General features: G+C 37.3%; 1 protein-coding gene across 1 annotated transcript in view; it reads right to left on the reverse strand.

Moving 5' to 3' along the window:
* LRP1B (LDL receptor related protein 1B) overlaps positions 1-27531 on the reverse strand; it is a 1143506-nt gene that overhangs the window by 206094 nt on the left and 909881 nt on the right. The window contains exons 33-37 of the mRNA XM_070731453.1: positions 12152-12292; positions 10688-10813; positions 7724-7855; positions 1166-1300; positions 299-428 (exon numbers count right to left, since the gene is read on the reverse strand). Of these exons, the coding sequence (XP_070587554.1) occupies positions 299-428; positions 1166-1300; positions 7724-7855; positions 10688-10813; positions 12152-12292 (664 nt within the window). The remainder of the gene's footprint in view (positions 1-298; positions 429-1165; positions 1301-7723; positions 7856-10687; positions 10814-12151; positions 12293-27531) is intronic.

Genomic DNA, 27531 nt, shown 5'->3' on the forward strand with positions numbered 1-27531 from the left:
ATCTTGTAATTGAAGATGCAACAATATGTACTATTTAAAATTATTTTTTCTTGCATGTTAAAAGAAATTTACATATATCAACTGACCATAAAACAGCATGGTAAACTAGATCAATATGATTCCATTTATGCTATTGGCACAGCAATATTTTAAAGCTTTAGTGGGTTGTGGACTAATATCAAATTTACGTGTAGTTTCCTAGATCCATTTTACACAGTATTCCTCATCAGCTTTTCAGTGTTTTAAGATGCTTTTTAAGAAATGTATTCACTTGTATGCATATCAATTATCAAGTTACCCTTTTCCGGGATGCACTGCTATAGACCTTGGCTGATCCAGACCCTGAGATATGACAACATAGCGAAAAGAGCCATTAAGTCTAGAAACTTCAATAAAATTGAAGCCATGATCTGTCCAATATATATTACCTGGAAGCAATAAGAAAATGCAATTATGGAGCTATAAGCCTATCATTCAACATATCAGTTATAACTACAAACAAAATAAATCAATATTAATATCAACTTTTTGCAAATTAAATTATTAACAACCAAAATCAATTGGCATATTTGTACTATTTTATTTGAATAAGCTTTCTTCCTGCAATCTCCCCTATGTTAAACATACATCTACAACATGATGAAACAATCTATTGTTGTCCAAATCACATGACCACTTTTTTTTGTCAGAAGCATCCTCCCCCCACATTTTGTTAAAATATCAATCACAATTTTTGACAGTGCAATTTTTCATATTTGTGGGGACACAGGGTAAAAGTTATTAGTCCATTGTAGATTCAATGTGCCTATTTTGAGTAAAAAAAATATTTGCCCTACCATCACCATGATTGGCTATGTCATTTCATTTATATTTCTTGGAGAATTTAAAATACAATTCAGTAATAAATATAGTTGCCAAAGGAAAAGCAACCCACTTCTTATGGAGAGGAAAAATAAGTATCTGCACTGTTTTTAAAAAGGACTTGATTTTTTATACTACTGAATAAAATTGTATTTTCTTATTTTATTTGGTAATTCTAGATGTAAAATGAATACATTTAATGTTGTAAAGAAACCTTGGCTATAAATGTAAACAATTGCTTGCCTATAAATCAGAAAAGATGAAGTAAAATAATTATAAATAATAAAATAACCAGAAAACTTACCCGCTATCCAATCCACTGCAATGCCTTCCACTCTTCCCAAACCATTTGTAATGATATCTTCCTTCCATGTCTGATCTCTGCTAGCTCTGCTTATTTTATTGAACCCCATGTCAGTCCAGTAGATTGTATCATTTCCTATAGAATTAATATTTAATATTTAATTAATATTATTCCCAACCATATCTTATTTAGTGTGCATGCTCAGTTTTTTTAGTTTGAAGTGCTTCTATGACAATTTTTCTGCAATTCAATTTTCCGCTTTCTATTTGTAAATGTTTGGATACAATACTAATTGAAAATCAATGTACATGTCGTATGTATCGTTCTTCTTCTTGCTTTTTTAATTTATAAGCAAGCCATCTGCCTATTTTATTCGCATTTTCAAATTGATATTGATTGGTCTTCCTTAGTTTTGTGACAATTTCATCTTGTATCATTAAATTGATATTGTGCTTTATTACATCTATCTCTTCTCTTATTTTTCCGTTTTGGAGATCTTTTTGGGCTTCTAATTCTGCGTGTTTTAATTTGGTCTTGAGTTCGTTTAGTTTCCTATCTTTCTGTTTCTTTTTTTTTGCTAAATAAGCTATTGTTATGCCTCTCATAAATGCTTTTGTTGTGTCCCAAATATTCTGAATAGAAGATAAAAATGGGGAATTACAACATACACTGGGGGAAAAAAAGAATATAGTAACTGAATATTATGCTCATTTATACCAAAAGGAAGAAACAAACCAATCCCAATTACCGTATATACTCGAGTATAAGTCGCTCCGACTATAAGTCGAGGCGCCTACTTTTGCCACAAAAACTGGGAAAATTTATAAACCCCTGTATAAGTCGAGGGTGGAAATTGCAGCGGCTACTGGTAACTTATAAAAATGGAAACCAATAAAATTACATCAATTGAGGCATCAGTAGATTAAATATTTTAGAATATTTATTTCAAAGAAAGCCAGTAAACTAGCTCTGTAAGTTTAAAAGAGGGTAAACAGGTATATATCCCCCAAGGCAGGTATAGGCAAAAAAATTGCAAGTACCTAGGTACTTACCTTAATCCCCTGCTCCTGCTGGTTTGGGTTAGGGTTAGGATACTTGACCTCTCCTTGCCTCAAAGAGATACAATTTCCCTCTATATTTACAATTACTGAACATCCAAAATATACTTAATTCTATGTATATATGCCATATGTGTAAATAAATATTACACACAGGCACACAAAAATATACTGTACATTATCTACTATATAAACTGTATGTGTATATACAGAGAGAGAAAGAGAGAGAGCTCTTGTAAAATTATATATGGTACATTCAACCTCACTGTAATAGGAAAACAAACCCAGAGTCCACTTTCTGCCACACAGTTAACCATAACTAGAACATTACACATGTCTTCAGATGTACCGGTACTTCCCTAGCTTGCACATCACTGTTAGAGCTAGGAAATGTCATGGATTGAGTAAAATGTGGTGATTTTCACTTAACAATGCTTTTGCTTAACAACAAATTTTGAGCTCAATTGTGGTCATAGGTCTCTATCTGTCTGTCTGTCTGTCTTCCTTTCCTGTCTGTCTGCGCCCCCCTCCTGTCCCCTCCCCGGGTAAATTACAGAGTCAATACTGTATTGTTTTTTTATTTAAGGTTACAAAGCAAATGAAGAATCATTTTGAGTATTCTTTAAAATTTCTTCAGTGAGATCCATAGCTAATCTGGCCAAAAAAAATTCACCTGGCAAAAAATTTTATTGTTGACATTAGGCACAGCCAGAGAGATGTTTTAAAAGGCAAACAAACTGTCAAAAAAGTATGTTTTTTAAAAATATAATATTTTGGTTGTTGAATTTAATTCTGCCTTGGCACGGAGCAGCCCCCGCAGATGGGTGACTGGCAAGGACCACGCATTCCCATCTTTGTGTCCGCTGGGGTTAAAGGAAAGTTTAGGGACCCCCGCCCCTTGGAGAAATGCCTCGTTGGTGACATTCTGAGCGTTTTTGCCTCCCCACTCCGAAAACCCCACTTCTCGGCAGCTTGCCGAGGCTGAGAGGAGAGTGATTTTAAAAGGCACTCTCAGCTTGGGGTTTTCTCCCCGCTGAAATGTTGCTCGCCCGCCGCCCTCAACACCCGCTTTGTCCTCGACCCGGCAGAAGAAAACCGCGTCCTTTCCTGTTGCTCTCTTCCCGAGAGGTGGGGTGAGGGGGTGTTGAGAAGACAAGCAAGAATCCACCCCCCCCCCACACACACACCTCATCGGCTTTTCCCCCCTCTAGCGCGGCATTGGAGTGTTTGGCTGGCTCCTTTTCTTGCGGGGAGAGGGGGGAAAAGCTGGGGGGGTGGATTCTTGCTTCTATCTTCTCGCCACCCCCCCCCCTACACCTCACCGGCTTAGGAATGTCGTTGCCTCCCACAGCCACTTCCCCACGCGCTTCGGATGTGCCTGCCTTTCCTACAGCGAAGACAGGCGGCACCTTCCCGAAGGGCTCAGCTAAGCGGGTGGGGGAAGGGCTGGCCATTTGCCGCCTCTCTCCGCTGTAGGAGGGGCAGGCGCAAGCAAAGCGATGTCCCAAAGCGGTCTCCGGGAAGGGACCGAGGGAAAGGCAATCGTCTGCCTTTCCTTCAGTCCGAAAGAGGAGGCAAATGCCCCGCCTTCCCCCAGCCGGTTAACTTGAAGCGCTCGGTTAACTGGCTGGGGGAAGGCGGGGCATTTGCCTTCTCTTTCGGGCTGAAGGAAAGGCAGACGATTGCCTTTCCCTCGGTCGCTTCCCGGAGACCGCTTTGGGACATCGCTTTGGGAGAGGTTTAAGAAGCAAGAATCCCCCCCCCCAGCGAAACGGCTTTTTTCTTGTTTAGCGTGGCGTTCGAGTGGTTGGCAGGTTCCTTTGCTTGCACGCAAGAGCCAACCACTCGAACGCCGCGCTAAACAAGAAAAAAGCCGTTTGGCTGGGGGGGGGGGGGGAATTCTTGCTTCTTAACTGGGCAGTTGCCCCCTCTCCCAGAGCGATATCTTTAGCGGTCTCCAGGAAGCGGCTTAGGGAAAGACAGCCGTCTGCCTTTGCTTCAGCTCCAAAGAAGTTCTGGGAGAGGGGGCAACTGCCCGGTTAAGAAGCAAGAATCTACCCCCTAGCCAAACGGCTTTTTTCTTGTTTAGCGTGGCGTTCGAGTGGTTGGCTCTTGCGTGCAAGCAAAGGAACCTGCCAACCACTTGAACGCCGCGCTAAACAAGAAAAAAGCCGTTTGGCTAGGTGGATTCTTGCTTCTTGACCGGGCAGTTGCCGCTTCTTTCTAGCTGAAGCAAAGGCAGACGGCTGTCTTTCCCTCAGCCGCTTGCGCCCTCTTGTGGTGACATGTCAGTCACCCGATTATAAGTCGAGGTCGGGTTTTTCAGCCCATTTTTGGGCTAAAAAAACCCGACTTATACTCGAGTATATACGGTAAATAAATATCTTGAGGAAGCGGAAATACAAAAGATATCAGAATCAGATGAAATCATATTAAACAAAGAAATAACCAAACTAGAAGTGGAATACGCAATAACCAAACAAAAGAACAGTAAAACCCCAGGTACAGACGGGATACCGGCCGAATTCTACAAAGAACTAAAAGACTATTTATTAGAAATCCTAGTAATAATATTTAATGAAGTATTGGAAAAAGGCTTGCTACCAATATCCTGGACACAAGCCTTGATAAGTCTAATCCCGAAAGACCCGGGAAAAAAAAAACATATACAAAACTATCGGCCCATATCCCTCCTCAATGTTGATTATAAAATATTCATGACAATAATAGCGGAAAGATTTAAACCAATTTTAAACAAAACAATAAAGGAAGATCAAAATGGTTTTCTCCCAGGCAGATACATAAGGAATAATACAAGAATAATTCTTAACACTCTAGAATACTATGAGACACACTCCGGAAAACAATTAGCATTAATATTCTTGGACGCCCAAAAAGCTTTCGACAATTTAAGGTGGGAGTTTATTCTTGAATTAATTAAAAAAATGCAATTCGGCCTAAAAATAATAAACATGTTCCAATCTATATACAATACGCAATCGGCTCAAATTATATTTAATGGGGAATTAACAAGATCTTTTCAAATTGCAAAAGGTGTTAGACAAGGATGTCCTCTATCCCCACTTCTATACATCCTGGCAGTAGAAACACTTCTTAATCAAATAAGATCCAACATGGAAATTATAGGTCTTAGAACAAAAAAACACGAATTTAAAGTTCAGGCTTATGCAGATGACCTAGCATTCATCTTGGAGGATCCAATAGAAACAGGGGAACACCTGCTGAGAGAGATACAACGGTATGGAGAAGTGGCCGGCCTAAAAATCAATAAACAAAAAACTAAAATTATAACTAAAAATATGGACACTAAACAAGAACATGAATTAGAGACATTATTAGGAATCCAAACTGTTAAAAAAGTTAAATACCTGGGCATAACACTAACGAACAGATGTGGTACAATACAAAAAGATAATTACGAATCCCTCATTAAAAAAACAGAACAACAGTTAATTAGGTGGAATAAAATTCATATCTCACTATCAGGGAGGATAGCCACAATTAAAATGTCTATACTACCGAAATTTTTATACTTATTCCAGACGATCCCAATAAAATTAAACCAAAAATTTTTCAGCAAAATAAATACAACCATTTCAAAATTTATCTGGGCGGGGAAAAAACCAAGGGTGAGATTTAAAGCTTTACAAGACAGAGTAACACAAGGTGGATTTGGATTACCAAACTTCCAAGCCTATTACGAAGCATCGGTCCTTCTATGGCTTAAAGAGTGGATAACTCTCCAAGACCAAAGACTTTTGGCCTTGGAGGGCCATAACATCCTCCAAGGATGGCACAGTTTCCTATGGAGCGAAAAAGGGAAAACGCCAGTATACTTTAGATGTCACATGATCAGGGACTCCTTAATAAATGTGTGGTTAAAAACTAAAAAAGAACATTACTACAAAATTCCAAAATGGTACTCCAGTCTTGAAGCGCTCAGACACCCAAACCTATTTCAATCACCAAAAATATTGAACTACAACCACATATTAGATGAGAAAGGAGATATAAAATCTAGACAGCAACTAAGAAACCAAAATATCGATATTGACTGGTGGTCCTACGCTCAAATTTTGACGAAATGGAATAGAGACCAAAAAAAAGAAGGGATCCAAGAAAAAGAAAGCATAATTGATAAAATACTATTAGGATATCCGAAAAAATTTATAACCAAAATGTATAATTATATAATGGGGTACTCTATGGAAACTGAATTAGTAAAAGAGAATATGATTACCTGGGCTAAAAACATAGGGCATTCCATTTACATTGAACAATGGGAACAAATGTGGAGAAACCTGAAAATTACTAAATCAATTCCATACAAAGAGAACCTACAAAAAATGTTTTATAGATGGCATCTATCACCAACGAGACTGGCCAAGATCTATCCCACCATAAAACCAAACTGTTGGAGGTGCAATAGCAAAATTGGAACATTTTTTCATTTATGGTGGACTTGCCCACTTATCAAAAAGCTATGGAAAAAAATCCAAACATGGATACAACAAATCACAACAGTTTCCTTAAAACTCACACCAGAAATATTCCTCTTGAGCATAATTGATTTGAAAAACAAGAAAGAAGACACGTACCTGATACACCATATAATTACAGCTACTAGAATAACAATAGCACAAAATTGGAAAAGAGATACTATACCAACTGAAAGAGAAATCATCAAAAAAATCTATGACTGTGCAGAAATGGATAGGCTTACGCAAAAACTCAAAAATAAAGAAGATTCGAAATTTTACAAAAATTGGGAAAAATTTTACAATTGGGTAAAAAGTAAGAAAAGAAATAAATGAAGAAAAGGGGAAAATATAACGAAATACTACAAAAAGTAGATATATTAAAATGCTAAAATATTAAAATATAAGTGGAAAGTGTAGAAATGACTGTAGAAAAACTCTAGAACTCTGAAGGATAATACCGGACTTCTAAGAATATTTTGATCAATCCAGCACGATTTCTCCTCAAATGTAAATACATATTGATATAAATACTACACTAACGAAACCGCGGCCTCCATATGCCGCCCAAATAAACAATCTAGACCTTTTAGAACTATTACAGTTCAATGGGGGGGAGGGGTTGGGAGGAAGATCCAAAGACCCAAAAGATAACGGATTATAGAGAGATATTATGTTAACCACAATAAGTTATGATATGTAAATAATTGAATGGAGTGATTATGGCATAACTGCAAGTATGTCAGGTTATCACAATGTTGTTAATCGATGTATCTTTCTCCCTTTGTACATAATCTCTTTTGTAAATCAATAAAAATTATTTTTAAAAAAAAGAAAAAAGAAAATCAATGTACATGTCATGCATTTCTCCCTCTTTTTATATTTTTACAGCTATTTTTCTTAACATAGATCTTGGTAACTGAGAATGAAGACTAGTGATCCTATGTAACTTTGAGACTTCCAAAATGACATGGCTTTTATAAGGTAAAACATTTATTTACCTGCATGGAAGTCTATACCAACAGCAAAAGATGTTCCTGTTATGGGCATTAGTGCATCTGTTTTATCATTTGGATCAAGAGGGATTCCTCTTATTCCTTCATGAATAGAATACAAGAGAAATGACTCGATACCTAAAGAAAAATAATATTTCAAAAATGTTAACAATAATTGTGATAATAAGCAGTTATAACATTAACCAGTTATCTGAAACCAAAAGACAAACTTCCCGGCTTTTAATCAGTTGTATTATGATAAGGTAGAAGGGATCATCAAGAAAGAAAACAGAAAAACCAATTTAGAATAACTAGAATCTCATTAAAATCTAGTACAGGTAGTCCTCAACTTATGACCACAACTGAGCCCACAATTTCCACTGCTATGCAAGGTAGTTGTTATGTGAATTTTGCCCCATTTTATTATCTTTTTTTGCCACCGTTATTATTTACTTACACAGATGGCACGCAGAGCCATATTTGCTGGCAAGCAAGCCCTTGCCCTAGCTCAGCTCCAACATACTTGTGTGTGCTGGCCAGCAGATTTTTGGCTCGCACAGACACATTGGGAGGGCATTTTTGGCTTCCAGAGAGCCTCTGGGGGCATAGGGGAGGATGAAAATTCCCTCCCCTATGGCCCCAGAGGCTCTCTGGAAGCAAAAAATGCCCTCCCAGAGAAGCCTTTGGAGCCTTGGGAGGGTAAAACACGAACCTACTAAGTTGGGAAACCGTCCATTTCCAGCCTCCAGAGGGCCTCCAGGAGATGAGGGAAGCTGTTTTTGCCCTCCCAAGGCATTGAATTATGTATGTGGACACTTGCGCATGTGCGATAGCTCATGCTTCCGCTTTTTTGGCACCCGAGAAAAAAAAAGGTTTGCCATCACTGCCCTATACAATTCCAGATAAATGTCCATTCAATCTCCTCTTGAAAGTCTCAAGTGTTGGAGCTCTGACAACCTCTGCAGGGAAGTTGTTCCACTGGTTGATCATTCTTACTGTCGAGAAATTTCTCCTTATTTCCAGGTTGAATCTCTCATTTATTTATTTATTTATTTATTTATTTAAATCGGATTTGGATGCTGCCCCTCTCCGAGGACTCAGGACGGCTCACAGCATATACAAAGACACAATAGTACAATTAATCCAATTAATATACGTAAAAATAATCTTTAAAAATTCTAACTTTAAAAACTTTCATTAACTTTCATTCAATAAAATCATGCTAAAAATCATACTCCTTGGTCAGTGTGCTGTCCCCAGAGACAGAGATAGTTGGACTGTATTTAGGCATGTTTCTTTAAGATATTGCATTAGGGGAAATGTAGCGAAATTGCACTCTGGGTAATGTAGTTTTACATGTGACCACATTTGTGTATTCCTATTGGATGAGGGGTAATTGGAGAGAACATTCCAGTGGGTCCTTTTTCTTCACTCACTAAGCCAGCCAGCATGTAGATGCTACACCCAGAGCTGGGGTCAATTCAATCTCTTTTTACTGTTCTGGTAGAAATCAACTTTTCCCAGTCAGATAACTCACCACAATGATGTATCACAGATCATTTTATTACAGGCATTCTCACAATAACTCACAGTTATGATGCGATTCTTCTGCACAATGGATAAGATTATAGAAGAATGCAGAAGAATCGCATCATAACTGTAAGTTATTGTGAGAATGCCTGTAATAAAATGATCTGTGATACCTCATTGTGGTGAGTTATCTGACTGGAAAAAGTTGATTTGTACCAGAACAGTCAGCTTCCACCCATTATTCCTTGATTGGCCTTCTGGTGCTTTGGAAAACAGTCTGACCTTCTCCTCCCCATGGTAGCCCCTCAAGTATTGGAACACTGCTATCATGTCACCCCTGGTCCTTCTCTTTGCCATACTTTCCATTCTTAGTTCCTGCAACCATAGTTCCCTCTAAGCTGAGCAGTGAGCAATCGCTCACTTAAAAATCATCATCAACTCAGAGTTTTCCAAACCTGCCCAGAAGCCAAGAGGGAAATTTTATTATTATTTCTGTGCCGCCCAGTCCCGAAGGGACTACCGCTCAGACACTATACTTTTCCGCCCACCCCTGCAACAGCTATTCCTATGTTTTAGTTTCCGTCCCCCTTATCATCCTGATTGATCTCTTCTGCACATTCTCTAGAGTTTTTATGGCTTTTTAAGAGAAACCAACTTCTCCCATTGACTTTGCTTGTCAGAAACCCGTGAGGTTACAAATGATGAACACATGATCCACGTGACATTTTATTACATCTTTTTGGAATTGCAATATGCATTTGTCTAAAGATATTCTTAAGAAAACTGATTCTACTGACACAAACTTCTGTTAATAAATTTGGACTTCAGTGAATGAACTGAAATTTTAAGCTTTTAAAAATGATTATGACAACATTCTTTGCGAGTAATCTGAAAATTGATTTTCAAATCATCAAGTTAATTTTAATTAATAATTGGTCCTAGGGATATCATTTGAAAAATTGATTAAGTTTTTATTTTATCATCAATAAACTGAAATCAATGAATTGATTTTGCAACTATTTTAAATAATAATTTTAGTACCCACAAATGATTATGAAAATACCCTGCTTTTACCCCTGTCAATATACCTCAATAAAATACAACACAGATTTTTAAAAAAAACATGGGGGGAGGTTAAAGACACTTGTTTACCCCTAGTTTTGATGCTCTGCATGTTTATATTTTGTGGGCAGATTATATCAATTACTAATTGAAGAATTATTCAACCAAAAATAATATATATTTATTAAATAAACTCAGAAACAAAATTAGTGAAGAATTGAATCTATTAAAAAAAACCAAACAAAGAAACTAACCGCAAAGACCCAGTGCATGATAGTCTTTTCTTCTACTACCAATAATACAACTGACTTTGGGGATTATTAAATTTGTATTTTGATTTGTTTTACTTAGCCCTTGAAAATAAATAAATGATTATACCTTGACATGTCATACGATTTTTTTGAAGATTATAACCTACAGTACATAAGCACGTTCGAGTGGATTCTGAAGTTGGTAAGCAAAGTTGGGAACATCCTCCATTATTGATCTGACAAGAATTGCTACCTATTAAAAATACAGAAACAATGAAGTTTTACAAAAAAATTATAAGGTCTGAAGATTACATTTCTATCTTAGTTGGGAGAAGCAATTAATCAACATTGCCTAAACTTGAAAGCTAAGCAAGGTGTGTATGATCAATAAGCATACAGAAGACCTTCATGGTATAGTTTAGCTATAAGTATAATTATTAGTGAGCAGAAATCAAACTCAGTTTGAAATAGACCTTACTAATTAATTTAATAAAGAATTCATTAAAAAATAAGTCATCTGCCCAGTAACGTAGGGTGTGCCTGACATACATTTGTTTTTTGAAGTAAAAATAGCAAATTACCACTAGCAAATTATCACTTTTTTTTTATTCTTTGTCCAATATACAATACATATGGAATGAAATAGGCACTTGCCTACCATTAGAAATTGAAAATTTGCTTTAAGTGATTGCCCAATAATAAAGTTAGCGCAAAAGAAGCTTGGTTTTTTTAAATGGGAAAAAAGTACACATTTTGATTAACACCTTGAGCTAAAGCCTACTAGGATCACTGTGTGAGATAGTCAACCAAATAGATGAATAGTTGAATAGTTATTGAGTTCTCATGAGTTTGCTTAATTGATTTTAACCCCAACTTGTCAGCTAAAGCCTGAATGTAATTGCATTCAAAGTTTTAAATTTTGATAATATGAAGAGATTTTAAAGCCTGCCTGATTCACTCATACAAAGTTTGGATGATAATGTAGACTCAATGTTTTTTTATCAATCAATTAATATTTAATATTTAATAGTATTTCTAAGCTCAGTGCAAGAACCTCTGACTTTAACAAACTACTGAATAATGAGGATAAGTTATAAAGAATATATAACAAAGAATATATATATATATTGAAGATAATTTAGGGTAGATAATAAACTAAGCAATGATGTCTATGGTTTTAATTAAGATACGGGAAGTAACATCAACCAACATCATTCTACAAAGCAGTATTAATAAAACACAGTGTATCCTCTTTCAGTTGCTCCAAAGTAAAATGTTCATGAATGCATAAAACACTGTTATCAACAGAAACCCCCAAGCTTTAAAGACAATTATTATAGAAAGGTAGGTCATTATTTTATTTTGTTTTGTTTTATCTTCCAGTAGTTCTTTGTCATTACCACTTAATGTCTTAGGGTCTTCCAATAATTTGGAAATTTCTGGAGAGCACAGATAACTATAAAAACGAAGAAACTAGTAAAAAAAAATCACTTTAGTTCATAGGAGCTAAAGTATATTGTTCCATAAAGAGATTTTCTAGGATTTCTGGATTTATGTATTTTATTTTTCAAAATCTTAATGTATGGTTTACCTTTCTGTCCTGCTTTGTCATACACTTTCATATGTACAACTCCTGAAGTTTTGTTTCGCAAAACTGTAGGATTTCTTCCATCTTTTTTATTGCAGGTGCCCAGTTGGCCTAAATTATGGTCTGCCCACCATAATTTTTTATCTGTAAAAATTAAGCATTTCTATTAAAAAAATTAATAAACATATCATATAGATAATTTATATATAAATGTGTATATATGTATATACAAAATGTGTTTTTAAAACTAGAAAAATAGCTGGAAAATGTAAGAATAGTAACAGAAAGCCACCAGCAGTAATCTAATCAGCAGATGATTTAAGTCATGAATCACGAAACTATGTTGTCCTAGTCTATTATGGCCCTCCATGCTACAATGCCAACTATTCCCTTAACAACTTTAAATAAAGGACAAGCTTCAGACACACATCTATTGCTTTGAAGGGAGTGCAGTTTCAGTTACAAAAGTCTGTACATACTTGAGTATAAGCCGAGTTTTTCAGCACCAAAAATGTGCTGAAAAATCTGACCTTGGCTTATACTCAGGTCACTGACGAGTCACCACAAGAGGGCGCCCAGAGGGAGCCCGGCAGGCATTGGTGGCTAAGACGGGTGAGGTGCAGCCCCTTCCCGGCTAAGGTAGCTTCAGGGGTGCCTTTGGGAGGGCACCGTGTCTGTTTAAATGATGTGTAGTGGAAGTTGAGGGTGGCACCGATGGACGTTCCACCGCTACTTCATTTTTCAGTGACCAAACAGAGCACCAGGACTCCCCTCTCTGAGAGCTGGATGCAGGGACCAGGCTGCGGAGCTCACGCTTTTCCACCCTCCACAGCTCCAACTTCCAATTAAGAAAGACGGGCGGCATGGAGGGATGAGGACCGCACCGAGGAAGCACCTTTAAGGCAAATTCGAGGGGTTTTTTAAATTTTGATTTTCACCAAAGGTACCTGCAAAGGCCGGAGCTCTCTGGCTTCCCTCGGGGCTACCATGACTGAAGCAAGGCTGCTGCCGGCACCACCATATCTGCCCCCTTCTTCAGCCGCCAGCCCCATTCTCCTGCCTCTTGATTTGGGGGGAGCTGAATAGTTGTAGTTGGGAGCACACATGGACACAAATGCAAAGGTGCCCCCGAATCAGTTGGCGAAGGGCACTCCGAGCGAAGTGGCTGCGGCAGGCATGGGGCAGATGCCGCCTCTCCCCTGCTCAAGAAAAGGTGCCTCTCAATGATGCCCATCTGACTGCTCTGATGGAGGAGATGTGGGGAGGCAGCGCACGAGAGGGGTAAAAGGTGATGGGAAGCTGGTGGGAGAGGGTAGCGAGAAAACGGAAGCAGGAATCCACCACCGCTTTTAAAATGGAGCCGCCTGAAAAACTGGAGCTGGGGCGAGACTTTAACAGAAATGCCGGTGGGGTGGGGGAGGAGGGAGAGTGGGAGAGAAAGGGTGTGTGCAAACGCTCTCTCTTTTTCCCCGTGCATCCGAAAGCCTTTGGCCAATACGAGAAGGAAGTAATCTGAACTGAAGGAACTGGGTGAAAGAAACGGGGGGGGGGGGGTTGCGTGCTAGAGGGAGAGAGAGATAGGAAGGGATCCAAAGGATTTGGCACCCATTGCCTCCAAAAGAGAATGAGAGAAAAGGTGATGGGAAGCTGGTGAGGTGGGTAGTGGTGGTGAGCAGATGGAAGCAGGAATTCACTGCCATGGAAAAGCGTGACCTCTGCAGCCCGGTCCCTGCGTCCGGCTCTCAGAGATGGGAGTCCTGGTCCATCTATTTGGCCCCTGAAAAATGAAGTAGCGGAATTCCACAGCTGGCAGCCTCTGCTCCAAATGCATAGAGCAACGGAATCTTTTGCTAACTCCCAGAGCAATGCAATCTGTTGCTAACGCCCAGTAGCCTCGGCTTATACTCGAATCAATACGTTTTCCCAGTTTTTGTGGCAAAAACTTTGAAGGGAGTGCAGTTTCAGTTACAAAAGTCTGTTCACCTACCGTACATACTTTTTGTGGCAAAAACTGGTGCCTTGGCTTATACTCGGGTCGGCTTATACTCGAGCATGTATGGTAATTCTCAAACTGAGAGCCATCTAAACACAGAATCACTATCTTATCTGTATTCAGTTTCAGTTTATTAGCTTTCATTTAGTCAAGGGGTGTCTAATGATGACGTAATGATGTGAGTTTAGCATCCCTACTTTTGTCCATTACTACCTCCATTTAACTATCAAACATCTTAATTATGAGTTCATAGAAAGATGAAATACATATTATAAGCATACAAATGAAATATATGTTATAAGCATACGAATGTCACTGAACTTCAAATATCTCTGAATGACTATTTCCAGGAATATCATGTAATTATTGAACATGAAAGAGAAAAAGAATAAAATAACCTATGGAATTAAAAACATAAACAGCCTGAGGATCTCCGGTATCATTCCCTAATAGTGAGCTTAAGACAGTGTAAAACCATGAATCCAATTCTCAATCATTAATACACTCTAGTAATCCTCTATGATTATCAAAACTCACTAAGAAATCCATAAAAATCAACAAGATAATGTTTCTTATCTCTCCCCAAAACGATAATTAATCAATGAAACTAACTCATTTCACTTAAATATCTAATCATATTCCTTCTTCTAGACCAACTTCTTCTAAAAATATTTTTGAAAACAATTTATTATTTTAAATCATATATTGTAAGTTGCTTTGGAGATAATAACTACTTAAATTGAATGATCCTAGAAGAATTTTCAGAGATACCATTTAAGGATAAGGCACAGTTCTATTAAAGTACTGCTGACAAGTAGTGCGAAAGCATCCAGGTAGTATCTGAAACATTTTTCTGTCTCAGTCGGAATGCATGAATGTTCATAGGTTGAATATGCATTGCATTAATTAAGCAAAGCTTTGCTATCACAGGAGGACGGGATGGAATAGTAATTTGCTGTGATTCTACCTTTATTCACAGAAGGATGAGACATAACGTCTGGAGGCTTTGGTAGTGAGATTCAGGCACAGACATCATATTTTTGCATTCCTGTACAGATCTGGAAACAGAAGGAACTACTGAGTTGATCTTTGCTACAGCTGCAGTAACACCATTGCAGATAATGCAGCAAACTGTGATGATACTCAGATGACAATATCTCACAAATGCCACATGACATACTTGCATTATTTATATGCCAAATACATACTGTAGCATGTATGTGATGATGATGTCATGCATATGTTGCTATTTAACCTTTGTGTTCCTTTTGAGGACACAAAACTGTGTGGTATTCCAGAGTTCTTAATCAACTCACATTCCAAACTGCATCATAATGATATAATACATCAGAATCGCATTATCAAAGATCACACTGCAAGTGCTGTTGGGTTGTCTGTTGAATTTTTATAGATCTTGTTATATTGTTAGATGTCAGTGTTGAATCAATCATTCAATATCTCAATATTTCCTTCATTGTTTTATGAGGACTGTTATTGCACTAATATTAAAATCCCGCAGAAAGAGTCTAGAAGATATGGATTCTACAAACCAATATCTATATGCTAAAATATCTATATACTATAGCATAGCAATATCTATACTATAATATGAATTGCAACACCAAGAACAGAAAATAATACCACCTTCAAAGCACCTAGGTTAACTGAATAAAATATTTTTATACAATAACTTTATTCAAATTTACAAATACAAAGATAAAAGAATAATACAAACAAATGCTAATATAAGAAAAAGAAGTCCAGACACAGGGAAAAAAGAAGATATATAAAAGATAATTTCCTCATCCTCAAGAAAAGCATAAAAAGTTTCAGCAACTTAACACCACCTCTAATATTTTAATTTCAGAAAATTAAATTAATTTAAATTAAATTCATATTTTCTTCCTATATCTTATCCCTTATCAATAATCAAACTGACAAAACTCATCATTTAATCCTAATTGACAAAAGTCTATTAAGAACTACTAGAAATAGTAACACAGAGAAATACATATCTACATTAGCCTTACTAAAAAAAAATCAATTTAGTAATTCAACTGATCACTTTATCTAAGAAATAAACCTCCGCCCACTTACAAACAGATCTGCATCATTCCTTCTTGATCAAAAAGAGATCTCAGAGCTTCAAGAAACCAACCATATATCTTTTTAACCCTGATTGAAAAGGTCGACTTTGCAGAATTTCTGTCTGCTTTTAAAAAGCTTGATCTTTTTAAAACTAAATAATGTCCCACAAGTTGATTTTTTATCATTTTCTCTTTGCCTTGCCTCAGAAACAATTTAGTTGGTTTCACAAATTCCTTTGCGAAATCAAATTCAGGAAGTTTTTCTATATCATTCTTTTGATTTATTATTTGTATGTTGCCTTGACATCTATTTTCATTTGTGCTTCCATTTTCTATTTTCTGATTCACAGAATCTTTTTTCATATCACTTTCATAATCTAGCAGTTTTTAAAACTCCAAATCCACATTTAAATCAGTTGGCTTTATACAATAAAATCTGGTGTTCTTCTATATTCTCTATTACAGTTTAAAACAATCTTGTACTTTCTGAGAACATTGTTCTCAAACAGGCTTAATTTCTTCTGTAATAAATATTGTTCCATTATATTGATGGGTCTCTTCTTATCAGAATAATGAAATATTGTTCTTCTCTGAGCCATGTTCATTCTGCCATTGCTGTCCCCAGAAGTCCAAAAAATGATAATTTTTTACAATATATTAATTGGCATATAAATCCAATGAATGAATGAATGAATGAATGAATGAATGAATGAATGAATGTTTACCAGTTGGTTATTATTATGGATATGGCTGCAGATAAGTTAGTATCACTTTTTCAAATTTTGTTGCATGTATAAAAGGTCTTTGATATGTGTCTCAATCTACTGAAAAACATTAGTATTTTCTTCAATTTCGTATTTAGTTTTTGAACTATTATCTTCTTTTAGACATTAGAGGTGTGGGGGTATTAAACTAAAATATATAGTATATTTTTTCTTATATATCAATGACATTAAGTCTATTTTTGCTAATTATACAATGTTGTTAACAAAGCTTGTTCAAATTTTATCAATATTATAGTGATATTCTGGTTATACTATTAAGTGGGAGATATCTAATTTCATGACTTTTGGATCAATAATATCTATTGATTTCTGTAAGAGATTAGGTTTTATCATTAGTACAGACTTCATAATATCTGGGATAGGGTAGAATGAGGGCTATCCATGATAGGATACACTGAAAATTTGCTAGATCCATTGGTATGCCTTCTGGGAATATTCTATAACTTAAATAGTCCAGTTAAGTCAAATCAAAAATGAATTTTTCTAATATACCAAAAAGCTCATAATTTTGTCTCATAATTTTTCCAATATATTCCTGACATGGGTTACATGCAAAGAGAAAACTTCAAATTAAACCAAGTTGTCATCCAAGTAGATAATTGCATACTTATCTAAAGTTTCTGTAAATATGTACATAAAGGCAGGGGGCAGCAAGCAGGATGGAGTGGAACGCAGTTCCACCGGCAGAAATGAAGCTGCATGTGCAGATCCAGCTGACCAACGGCAGTCACTTCCTGGATTACCGGTCTCGGTTCAGCTCTCCTTTTTTTTCTCCTGTTGCTGCTGCTGCGTGCTCCTCGCTTTTTTCTTCTTTCCTCCTTCCTGGCCTTGGACGAGCTTGCCTCTCTCCTGCCCAGCTACCCTCCAGCCTCACACAGCCACCTCCCAAGTCCAGGAAGGAGGAAAGAGGAAAAAAGAGAGGAGCACAGCACAGCAGCAGGGGGGGGAAAGGAGAGTCGATATGTGCTGAGCCACGCCAAAGTGATCTGGACTACAATCTTTGGCATTGTGCGGCCTTGTAACCTTATAACTCTCCCTCGGCTTCCAAATATTTTTAACCCCCCACCCATCGGTCCTCCTCCTCCTCGGAAAGCAGTAGAGAGACCAGCACCGGCAGGAGTTGCAAGGGACCCTTTTCCTCCCCCCTCTTTTCTGAACAGCTGATCATCACCTGTTCACCTAGCTACCCAGCCTGAGGCGGGGGGCAATCCAGGAAGGTGAGTGTGGGAAACACAAAGCAAATTATTACCCCAGTGAGCAACACTGCTGAGGTTGTAAGCTGAGGACTTAACAGTTCACTTGAACAATGATGATCATTCAAGCCACTCCCACCTGGTCACATAGCCAGCAAGCCACTCTTGCCCAGTCACATGACCATCAAGCCACACCCACAAAATAAACCATACTCACAGTGTGGCAGTAAACGTTTTGGCTGCCCATTACTGCATAAAAGTATAAAAACATTCTACAATTAACCAAGCCAAGGGTTATATTCAAAGTTTCTTCAACTTCTCAACCATTCCTCTGCTACTCTGACCACTTTTAGTGCACAAATATATAAGATAGAGTGGCAGGAGAAGGGAGACAGGGATGATTTACTTCCACGCGCTTTTTATTCAAGAGTATTGTACCAAGCAGAGAGAAATTATGCTATTGGTAACCAAAAATGCCTTACAACAGTGAAGACACCTGCTTGAAAAAACAGCCCACCACCCACTTACCATATACAAATCCATACTGACCATTAAATTTAGAGGTGCTGCAAAAACCATAGCTCTCCTACCCTGGCAAATCAGATGCACAGAGTTTTCTTTTACTTTAACTTTTACAATTTTGATTTTATATATTGCAGGCCCCCAGAACAAGTTCTCATTCCCTAACGCAAGCCAGAGTATGACATTTCCCAATCATGACCTCAATATTGCAGCCAAACAACTTTCAATCCCAGAGTGAGGCAGATTAAGAAAAAAGGCTGAGAGCATAAAATCAGGTAGATGATTGTTTTGATTAGATTAAGGCATTGAGGAAGGAGGATGTGTATAGCAGAGTCTGGATGAATAAACTCAAGACTGACCCACAAGATACTTTTTCACCTTTAACAAAGGTGGGAAGGTGCTATTGTAAAATGGATATGTATATCTACCTCTTTTCCTAAGGGAGGAAGGAGAACAGCTTTGCCATGACAACAGACAGTAGGACACATAAGAATCATTAAAAGTCAATATAGACTTCTAAAAGAAGTCTAAGAGAAATCTTGCATTATTATTATTATTATTATTATTATTATTATTATTATTATTATTATTATTATTATTATTAATTAGATTTGTATGCCACCCTTCTCTGAAGACTCGGGACGGCTTACAAGACATAAGTTTTCGGAGAGGGGCGGCATACAAATCCAAATAATAAATAATATAAAACAGTGCATATAAACAAATCTAATTAATTAAAAACTACAAGCTAAAAACCCAATATAATAAAATCAGTCAGCCAATTCAATCATAGTCATACATCACAATTAGTAGTCAGGGGGGTCTTGATCTAATTGCCCCATGCCTGGCGACATAATTGAGATAAAGGGTTATAGTTTCCTGTAGCCATGCCTGTTGGAGAGAAAAACCAATTCCTGGTAGGTCATTTGGCTTGTTGCAACTACTAAGCACACCCACAGACACAGTCTCGACCCTGGGATAGTATTTTGCTAGATCTCATCACTGATCTTCTTCTAATGTGGAGCTATACTGCCATATGGTAGTAGTGGATTTATTTACCAAATTGACCCATTTCATTCTTTTCAGCAGTCTTTCAATTGTTCAACAATGTTTATTTTTTTAAATTCCACAGAGGGTTGGTCAATCATGTAATAAAAGACACAGAAGTTGATGTACTTCCAAAGTTTGGAGGGTACTGTTGCAATTATTAAAATTTAAAATATATAGAAACATAGAAGACTGACGGCAGAAAAAGACCTCATGGTCCATCTAGGCTGCCCTTATACTATTTCCTGTATTTTATCTAACAATGGATATATGTTTATCCCAGGCATGTTTAAATTCAGTTTCTCTAGATTGACCAACCACGTCTGCTGGAAGTTTGTTCCAAGGATCTACTACTCTTTCAGTAAAACAATATTTTCTCATGTTGCTTTTGATCTTTCCCCCAACTAACTTCAGATTGTGTCCCCTTGTTCTTGTGTTCACTTTCCTATTAAAAACACTTCCCTCCTGAACCTTATTTAACCCTTTAACATATTTAAATGTTTCAATCATGTCCCCCCTTTTCCTTCTGTCCTCCAGACTATACAGATTGAGTTCATTAAGTCTTTCCTGATACGTTTTATGCTTAAGACCTTCCACCATTCTTGTAGCCCGTCTTTGGACCCGTTCAATTTTGTCAATATCTTTTTGTAGGTGAGGTCTCCAGAACTGAACACAGTACTCCAAATGTGGTCTCACCAGCGCTCTGTATAAGGGGATCACAATCTCCCTCTTCCTGCTTGTTATACCTCTAGCTATGCAGCCAAGCATCCTACTTGCTTTTCCTACCGCTCGACCACACTGCTCACCCATTTTGAAACTGTCAGAAATCACTACCCCTAAATCCTTCTCTTCTGAAGTTTTATGTATATTTATATATATGTCATTTGGCCATCATCTGATCTCCAATGTAAAAGGTTAACCAATTACTGCAGCAATATTTAAGATGCTATATTTCTTATCAGTAAAATAATTGGACTTATTTCATACCTCTAGTTGAATATTTACAGCAATGCACACACTATTCTCATTGTATGTTTCTATTCTAGGCAACATAGTTCCACCCATGCGTCTTACCAACAAGCAGATAAGTGCTATTCATAGCACCACACATTTTCTCCATATGAAAACATAACTATTTATTTCCTGGGCTTTGGAGTAGATTTGGAGCCTGTGAATTAGTGGAATATGTATACAGTGAACCCTCGAGTTTCGCGTCCTCAAGGATCGCGAAAGGGCTATTTCGCGAGTTTTCAACCCGGAAGTAAACTCCACCATCTACGCATGCGTGCCCTTCCACGCATGCGTAGATGGTGGAGTTTCCCCGCCGGGCAGAGGCTTCCCTGGGTCTTCCCCCTCTTGCCCCCGTAAGACCCCAGCGGCGGCGCGAGCAACGGCGTGGGCGGGCGGGCGGCACGCGCGGGGACACCCCAGCTCGGCTCCCCAGCTGGGAAGCGGCCCCAGCAACAGCGTGGGCGGGCGGGCGGTGCCCGCGCGCTTGGGGACATCGCAGCTCGCTCCCCAGCTGGGGAGCCGAGCTAGGGAGTCCGGACCGCGCGCGCGCGTTGCTGGGGAAAGCGCGCGCGCTTGGGGAATCCCTAGCTCGGCTCCCCAGCTGGGGAGCGGAGCTAGGGATTCCCCAAGCGCGCGCGCTTTCCCCAGCAACGCGCGCGCGGTCCGGACTCCCTAGCTCGGCTCCCCAGCTGGGAAGCGGCCCCAGCAACAGTGTGGGCGGGCGGGCGGTGCCCGCGCGCTTGGGGACATCGCAGCTCGCTCCCCAGCTGGGGAGCCGAGCTAGGGAGTCCGGACCGCGCGCGCGTTGCTGGGGAAAGCGCGCGCGCTTGGGGAATCCCTAGCTCCGCTCCCCAGCTGGGGAGCCGAGCTAGGGATTCCCCAAGCGCGCGCGCTTTCCCCAGCAACGCGCGCGCGGTCCGGACTCCCTAGCTCGGCTCCCCAGCTGGGGAGCGGAGCTAGGGATTCCCCAAGCGCGCGCGCTTTCCCCAGCAACGCGCGCGCGGTCCGGACTCCCTAGCTCGGCTCCCCAGCTGGGAAGCGGCCCCAGCAACAGCGTGAGCAATGGGGTGGGCGGGGCGCGAGCAACGGGGTGGGCGGGCGAAGGGCGGGCGGCAGTGGAAGCAAAAACACCATCTGCGCAAGCGCAGATGGTGTTTTTACTTCCGCACCGCTACTTCGCTAAAAATCGATCATCGCGTGGGGTCCTGGAACGGAACCCTCGCGATGATCGAGGGTTCACTGTACTGCATTTATATTGGTTAAAATAACTTAGGGTATGGGTTGCATCTTGTGTTATGGCTTTGCTGGTTTAATTGATGCTGTTCATTATGTAGAGTGACTTTATATTAAACTTTATAGTTTCTAATCATAATTTGGCTCTTAATTGTCCTCCTCCCTCCCTCTTTCCCCAACAAAATGCCAAACCACACTTGTTAGATTTTTGGAATAAATCTGTAGTGGGATTCATCTTAAACTATTCATGACTCTTACAATTTACAAGCTGTTTATCTAAAATCAACATAATAAAACAATTATACTCAGTGAAAGGTACTATTCTTTTAAAAATTGCATAACAAAGCAATAAGCCAAAAAGAAACAAAAATATTCACAATGCCTAGAACCTAATTTCCACTTGAATGACAAATTTGAATGATAGTTTTATTTTTTATTTCAAATTAAACCTGAAAGCTAATTTGACCATGATCAGCATTTTTAAGAAATATCATTTTTATTCTACAATTAAGTTAATTGAACCTTTGGTTGACTATTGCCCCTCCCCTTTCAACCACCATGTAATTCATTGCTCTGTTTTGCTAATTAACTTGACAATTCAAGTATAGATGACAAGAAAGCTGAAACTCTCAGAATAAGACAAAGGTAAAATCACTCCAAATTTAACAAAGGGCTTTTTTCCACAGTGATATTGCTTTCAGCATCTTGATAAAAATGTGGGTTACAACACTGCTTGCAAAATATTATATTTATTTACTGCCAGGTAATGGTTGCACTATACCCTTAAACTGGCTGCAGAACCTAGCGAAAGACAACTTCCATCCATCAATTTACTGTTATCTATAGAGGAACTTAAACCTCCCTAAGTTTCTCTACAGATAACATTGGACCCGAAACAATTCACAATATTTTTGTATAAGATTGAAGATTTCACTAACATACATACACACCCACACCCACCTCAATTCCTGTTGGCCTCAATTCATTTCTTCCTAGACTGATTGTACACCATGGAAAAAACTCAAAGGCTGCAGTGTTTTCAAAAGTCTGAAAAAAGGTAACCCTCCCAAATGTTTGTATTTAAATAACTCTTATATTTATTCATATTTTAAACTTGAAAAATCCATATTTTCATAATGTAATCATGATTTTAAAACTCCTTCAAAATAAAATAAAAATATGTAAGTACTGAATATTTAGCATACTTTCTAAATAATATCAGTGAAATCTGAGTTTTGGGAGGAGAAAATTGCTAATTATTGTTACTAATATATTTTCTCTCATGTTAAGAAATTTTACAGGGAACTTAATTAACACACTGAGTGCAAAAGTAATGAGGGAGCTCTATTCCAAAAATTAATAATGGTAACATGTAATACAATGATTCTGTGAAAAGATTGTTTTTCCAGATATATGGAAATGCTTTTGAAGAGATAAGATATAATCTATGTTTTATATCGACAGATTTATAAAATAAGATAATAATAGCAATTTGGAAGAAAGTAAATCATCTTTACAGAAAGTTTCTATAATTGTAAATAAGGATTTTAGGGGCTTCATGCCTTACTTATGAATTAAATTTTCAAATCAGCTATATTAAATTGATTCAGAAAATCAAAGATATAAAACATTTGCAAAAAGGTATACAATAATATTTTTTTTTTGTTTTGTAAAACTAATTCAGAATATGTTCACTAACTCAAAATAACTATGACAAATTTAATGTTTTGATTTTGAGTACATTGGAAATATTAAAGATGACTATTAAAGCCGCTCAGAGTCCGTTTGGAGTGAGCGGCATATAAATGCAATAAATAAATAAATAAATTTTGTAAATCAGACACAACTTATATATACACACCTTGTGACATCACCTAACACTTGAAAAACAGAGTGATAATCCATGCAACCAGAAATGGTTTGTCTGTGTGTCAATCTGAGGAATGTTAGATATTGTTCTATATATTATTCATACATTCATTTTTCTAGCAAAAATGCAAACGGAAGCAATGAAAGTTAGGATGAAAACTGAAGGAAAGCAAGAGCCAAAATATAGAGCCAGAAACTAATGATCACCCATGGCCCTGTCTCTTTATTTCTCAAATAAATAAATCTTCCAATCTAGAAGTATTAAAATGATGTTCCTGATATAATCAGGAAATGGAAATTACCAAATGCTGTTAACCTAATACTGCTAAGAGACACACTAATGAACTTTCAAATGGAAAGAAAACTTCCATATGATCTGAATAACATGGCTTCTGCAATTGATCACACCCCAATGGAACATATAACGGTAAGAGTAATCTGCCTACTGTACTACTAATTAAGATAGTTGCTGTTTGTATAAATAGTAAATAGTCTCTAGACCACCTACCTCTCCTGCTAATTCCAATCATGTAAACAGACAATCCTGTTATCTTTGTTCTCAGATCACAGAATCATTTTTCACAACAGATATTAGAATTAGAAGACAATTCAGCACAGGGTAATCTCATCACTAGCCCTTAGAGTATTGGCCTTCTTTGCTGTCTCCTGCACCTATACAATTGAAAAAATTCAAAAAATCAAAACAGAATTCTCAAAAATAGCCACATGCTGTTATCTTGTTTCAGTTCTGCATTGACAATGACCAAACTCTCAGGCTTAGACTTCTTATAATCCACTAAAATCCAGCTGTATGCAGAATTGTACCCAAAGACATTTTCCTTGTAGGAATGGATGGATGGATGGATGGATGGATGGATGGATGGATGGATGGATGGATGGATGGATGGGTGGGTGGGTGGGTGCGTGGGTGTATTAATGAATGGATGGATGGATGGGTGGGTGGGTGGGTGGGTGGATGAATGAATGAATGAATGAATGAATGAATGAATGAATGAAATCAATTTAAAAATTAATCTAGCCTTAGCAACAAAATTTATAAATAATAAAAGCTAGATAACAATTCACTACAATTAACAAACTGGGAAACCTGAAATGTCAATGTTTGCATTTAAGTAAAGAAATTGTCTAGTTATTCAAATCGACCTTTTTATTATCAGCTTCATGTAGCCTTAAGGTCAAGAACAGCATGAACAGAACATGGTTTAACCACCAAGTCAACTCTTCTAACATTAGTACTATGTTTTAGTACTTTTAATATTTTATTGTACTGGATTTAAATCTAAACAGATTATTAGCTACAAAATATTAAACTTCATTGCTAAAAAGCCATAGAATAAAAGGAATAAAAATAGCTTCCTCTAGTATCAAAATACCTAACATTATTTTAGTATTTAAGTAGTATTCAGATTTTTAAAATAGCTAATCATTGTGCTGTGATAAAATTTTATAATTACTACATGTAACTTTAGTAAGTAATCAAATATATGAATGCTTTTTACAGAAACATATTGTTAAATAGAGATGGATCTGAATACAATTTTTAATTACCCATTATTTTTTCATTATTGATAATTCACATATGAAAATATATCTTAAACTTAGAATTGAATGAATGTGATTAAATGTATAAATATTATAATAAATATATTTAAAATAATATGTCAAATAGAAAATCTGTGATAGAAAATCTTTAATAGATATATTTAATAAATATTTAAGTAAATGTTTACTTTTAATGTATTCATAAATGAGTTAAGACTTGTCAATTTTTAATATTTTATACTGAAAATTAATTTTATATATACTTAACTTGCATAATTTATCTTTGAAATATAACATTTTTCTCTTCTCCCCATTCATACATTATATAAAGAGGAAAATAAATGCTTAGATATTTAAAGTATTTATTATTTATTTAACTTAGATATCTTGATATTTTAGTTCATAATTAACAGTAAATTAATTCAGTAGTCGCAGCCTCAGAAATACTGTTTATAAAACCATAAATCTCCTTATGAACATTTTATTAAACACATTTTTTTGGGCTATATGAGTCAAAAATTGTTCATTTTTATTTGAAACCAAAATATCTTGAGCTACATAACAATCAAGCTGAAAAAATTGGGAAGGAAGTTATCCTATCAGAGAAGCTGGTATCAAACAACATTGGCTTAAATCTCCACCAAATTAGCCATGGTGTTCAATTATTTTGAACAGGATTATATTGTCTATGTTGTCAAGTGCTTATTTGTCACCAGTGAATATTAGAATGTTTCATTACTACAAATACATTAAAAAGATCTAGCTAATGTCAGTATTGTATTTCATTACCTCTGAAAGTGCAATTATTTACCAATGACCTATTTCTATTTTAAAATCGCAATCAGCTACCTATCAATCACATTCATGTTGATCCAAAGTATTTAGAATGAAGTTGCTGTATGCAACTGAGCAACAGAGGCCTAAGTAGCAAATGCTCTATTCTAAATTTTAAAATAACATAAATTGTGACAGGCCAAAGACCCCAAGTAAAATGGCTTTGGCCTGACATCATATATATTACTGAAGTAGACTAGAAGATTCATTTCAAAATAAGGTTCTTTGCTTCTTTTACCTTCCACATGCCAAACATCAAATATCCTAATTGTCACGCTGTATATTGACAGCCCCTCAGAGACATTTAGTAATGAAAGAGTTAACTATGTGTGCCTTATTAGATCCTCCTCTTATGATGTAATATCCTGCCAACTCACTTCCTTCTTCTTCACTCCTCATTCTTCTTCTCTTCTAATCCTCCATCATATAAGACATATATTTTATGTTGTCCCTCGAGACAATCTTTTATTTGTTTATTTTTGTTTTTAAAATAAATATATCTTGTTTGAACAAATGACTAAAGGCTTTTATCTATCGATCTCCGCGGGGTTAAGGTCCTAACAGACTTTAATCATTACACAAACCGCAACACTAATGTACGTTTTTTTTTTAAATTAAGATTTTCTAAGTGATAAATGTAAGGGCTAGGAGGAAGTAAAACTTCTCTGCAGGTTGTTATCACATTTTCTGGGAAGCAATTTGAAGAGAAAATATTTCCCCAGACCCTGATGCATGTTGGTGGAGCCCAAAGCAGTGACTGGGGAGATGTCTTGTCAAATTATCTGGGGTACTGTATATTCTTCTGAATATCAGACAAGAAAATATAATTTTTTGTAATCAGTGATTTTCCCTATGCAAGATGCGCTCCTGTCCTTCCTAGTTTTACTTATTTGTCAGGCAGGGAATTGAGAGCTGATGTAGAAACAGCTGCATTCAGTGTATCAAGTGAAGCTGTGCAAAGGTTCTCCTATTTATGGCTTCTGTCTGCTTCCAGAATCTAGGTTTGATGGAATTAGAGACAAATCATGGCAGGATGCGAAGATGTCTGGCTGCCTTTACAGTGTTTATTGCTTTTCATACAGTTTTTCAAGCAGCTAAAGGTAGAAAAACGCAATAGCATTTTTATTGTTGAATTCCCGCTCACCAATCCTTAAGAACATTCTGTTGTTACAACCAAGATGAGATCATGTACCAGCCAAGGATGCTGTCTTAGATCATCTTAGTCATGTAGGCATGAGGGGCCCAT

Source organism: Erythrolamprus reginae, chromosome 1 (assembly GCF_031021105.1).
Source record: "Erythrolamprus reginae isolate rEryReg1 chromosome 1, rEryReg1.hap1, whole genome shotgun sequence".
Classification (NCBI taxonomy): Eukaryota; Metazoa; Chordata; class Lepidosauria; order Squamata; family Dipsadidae; genus Erythrolamprus; species Erythrolamprus reginae.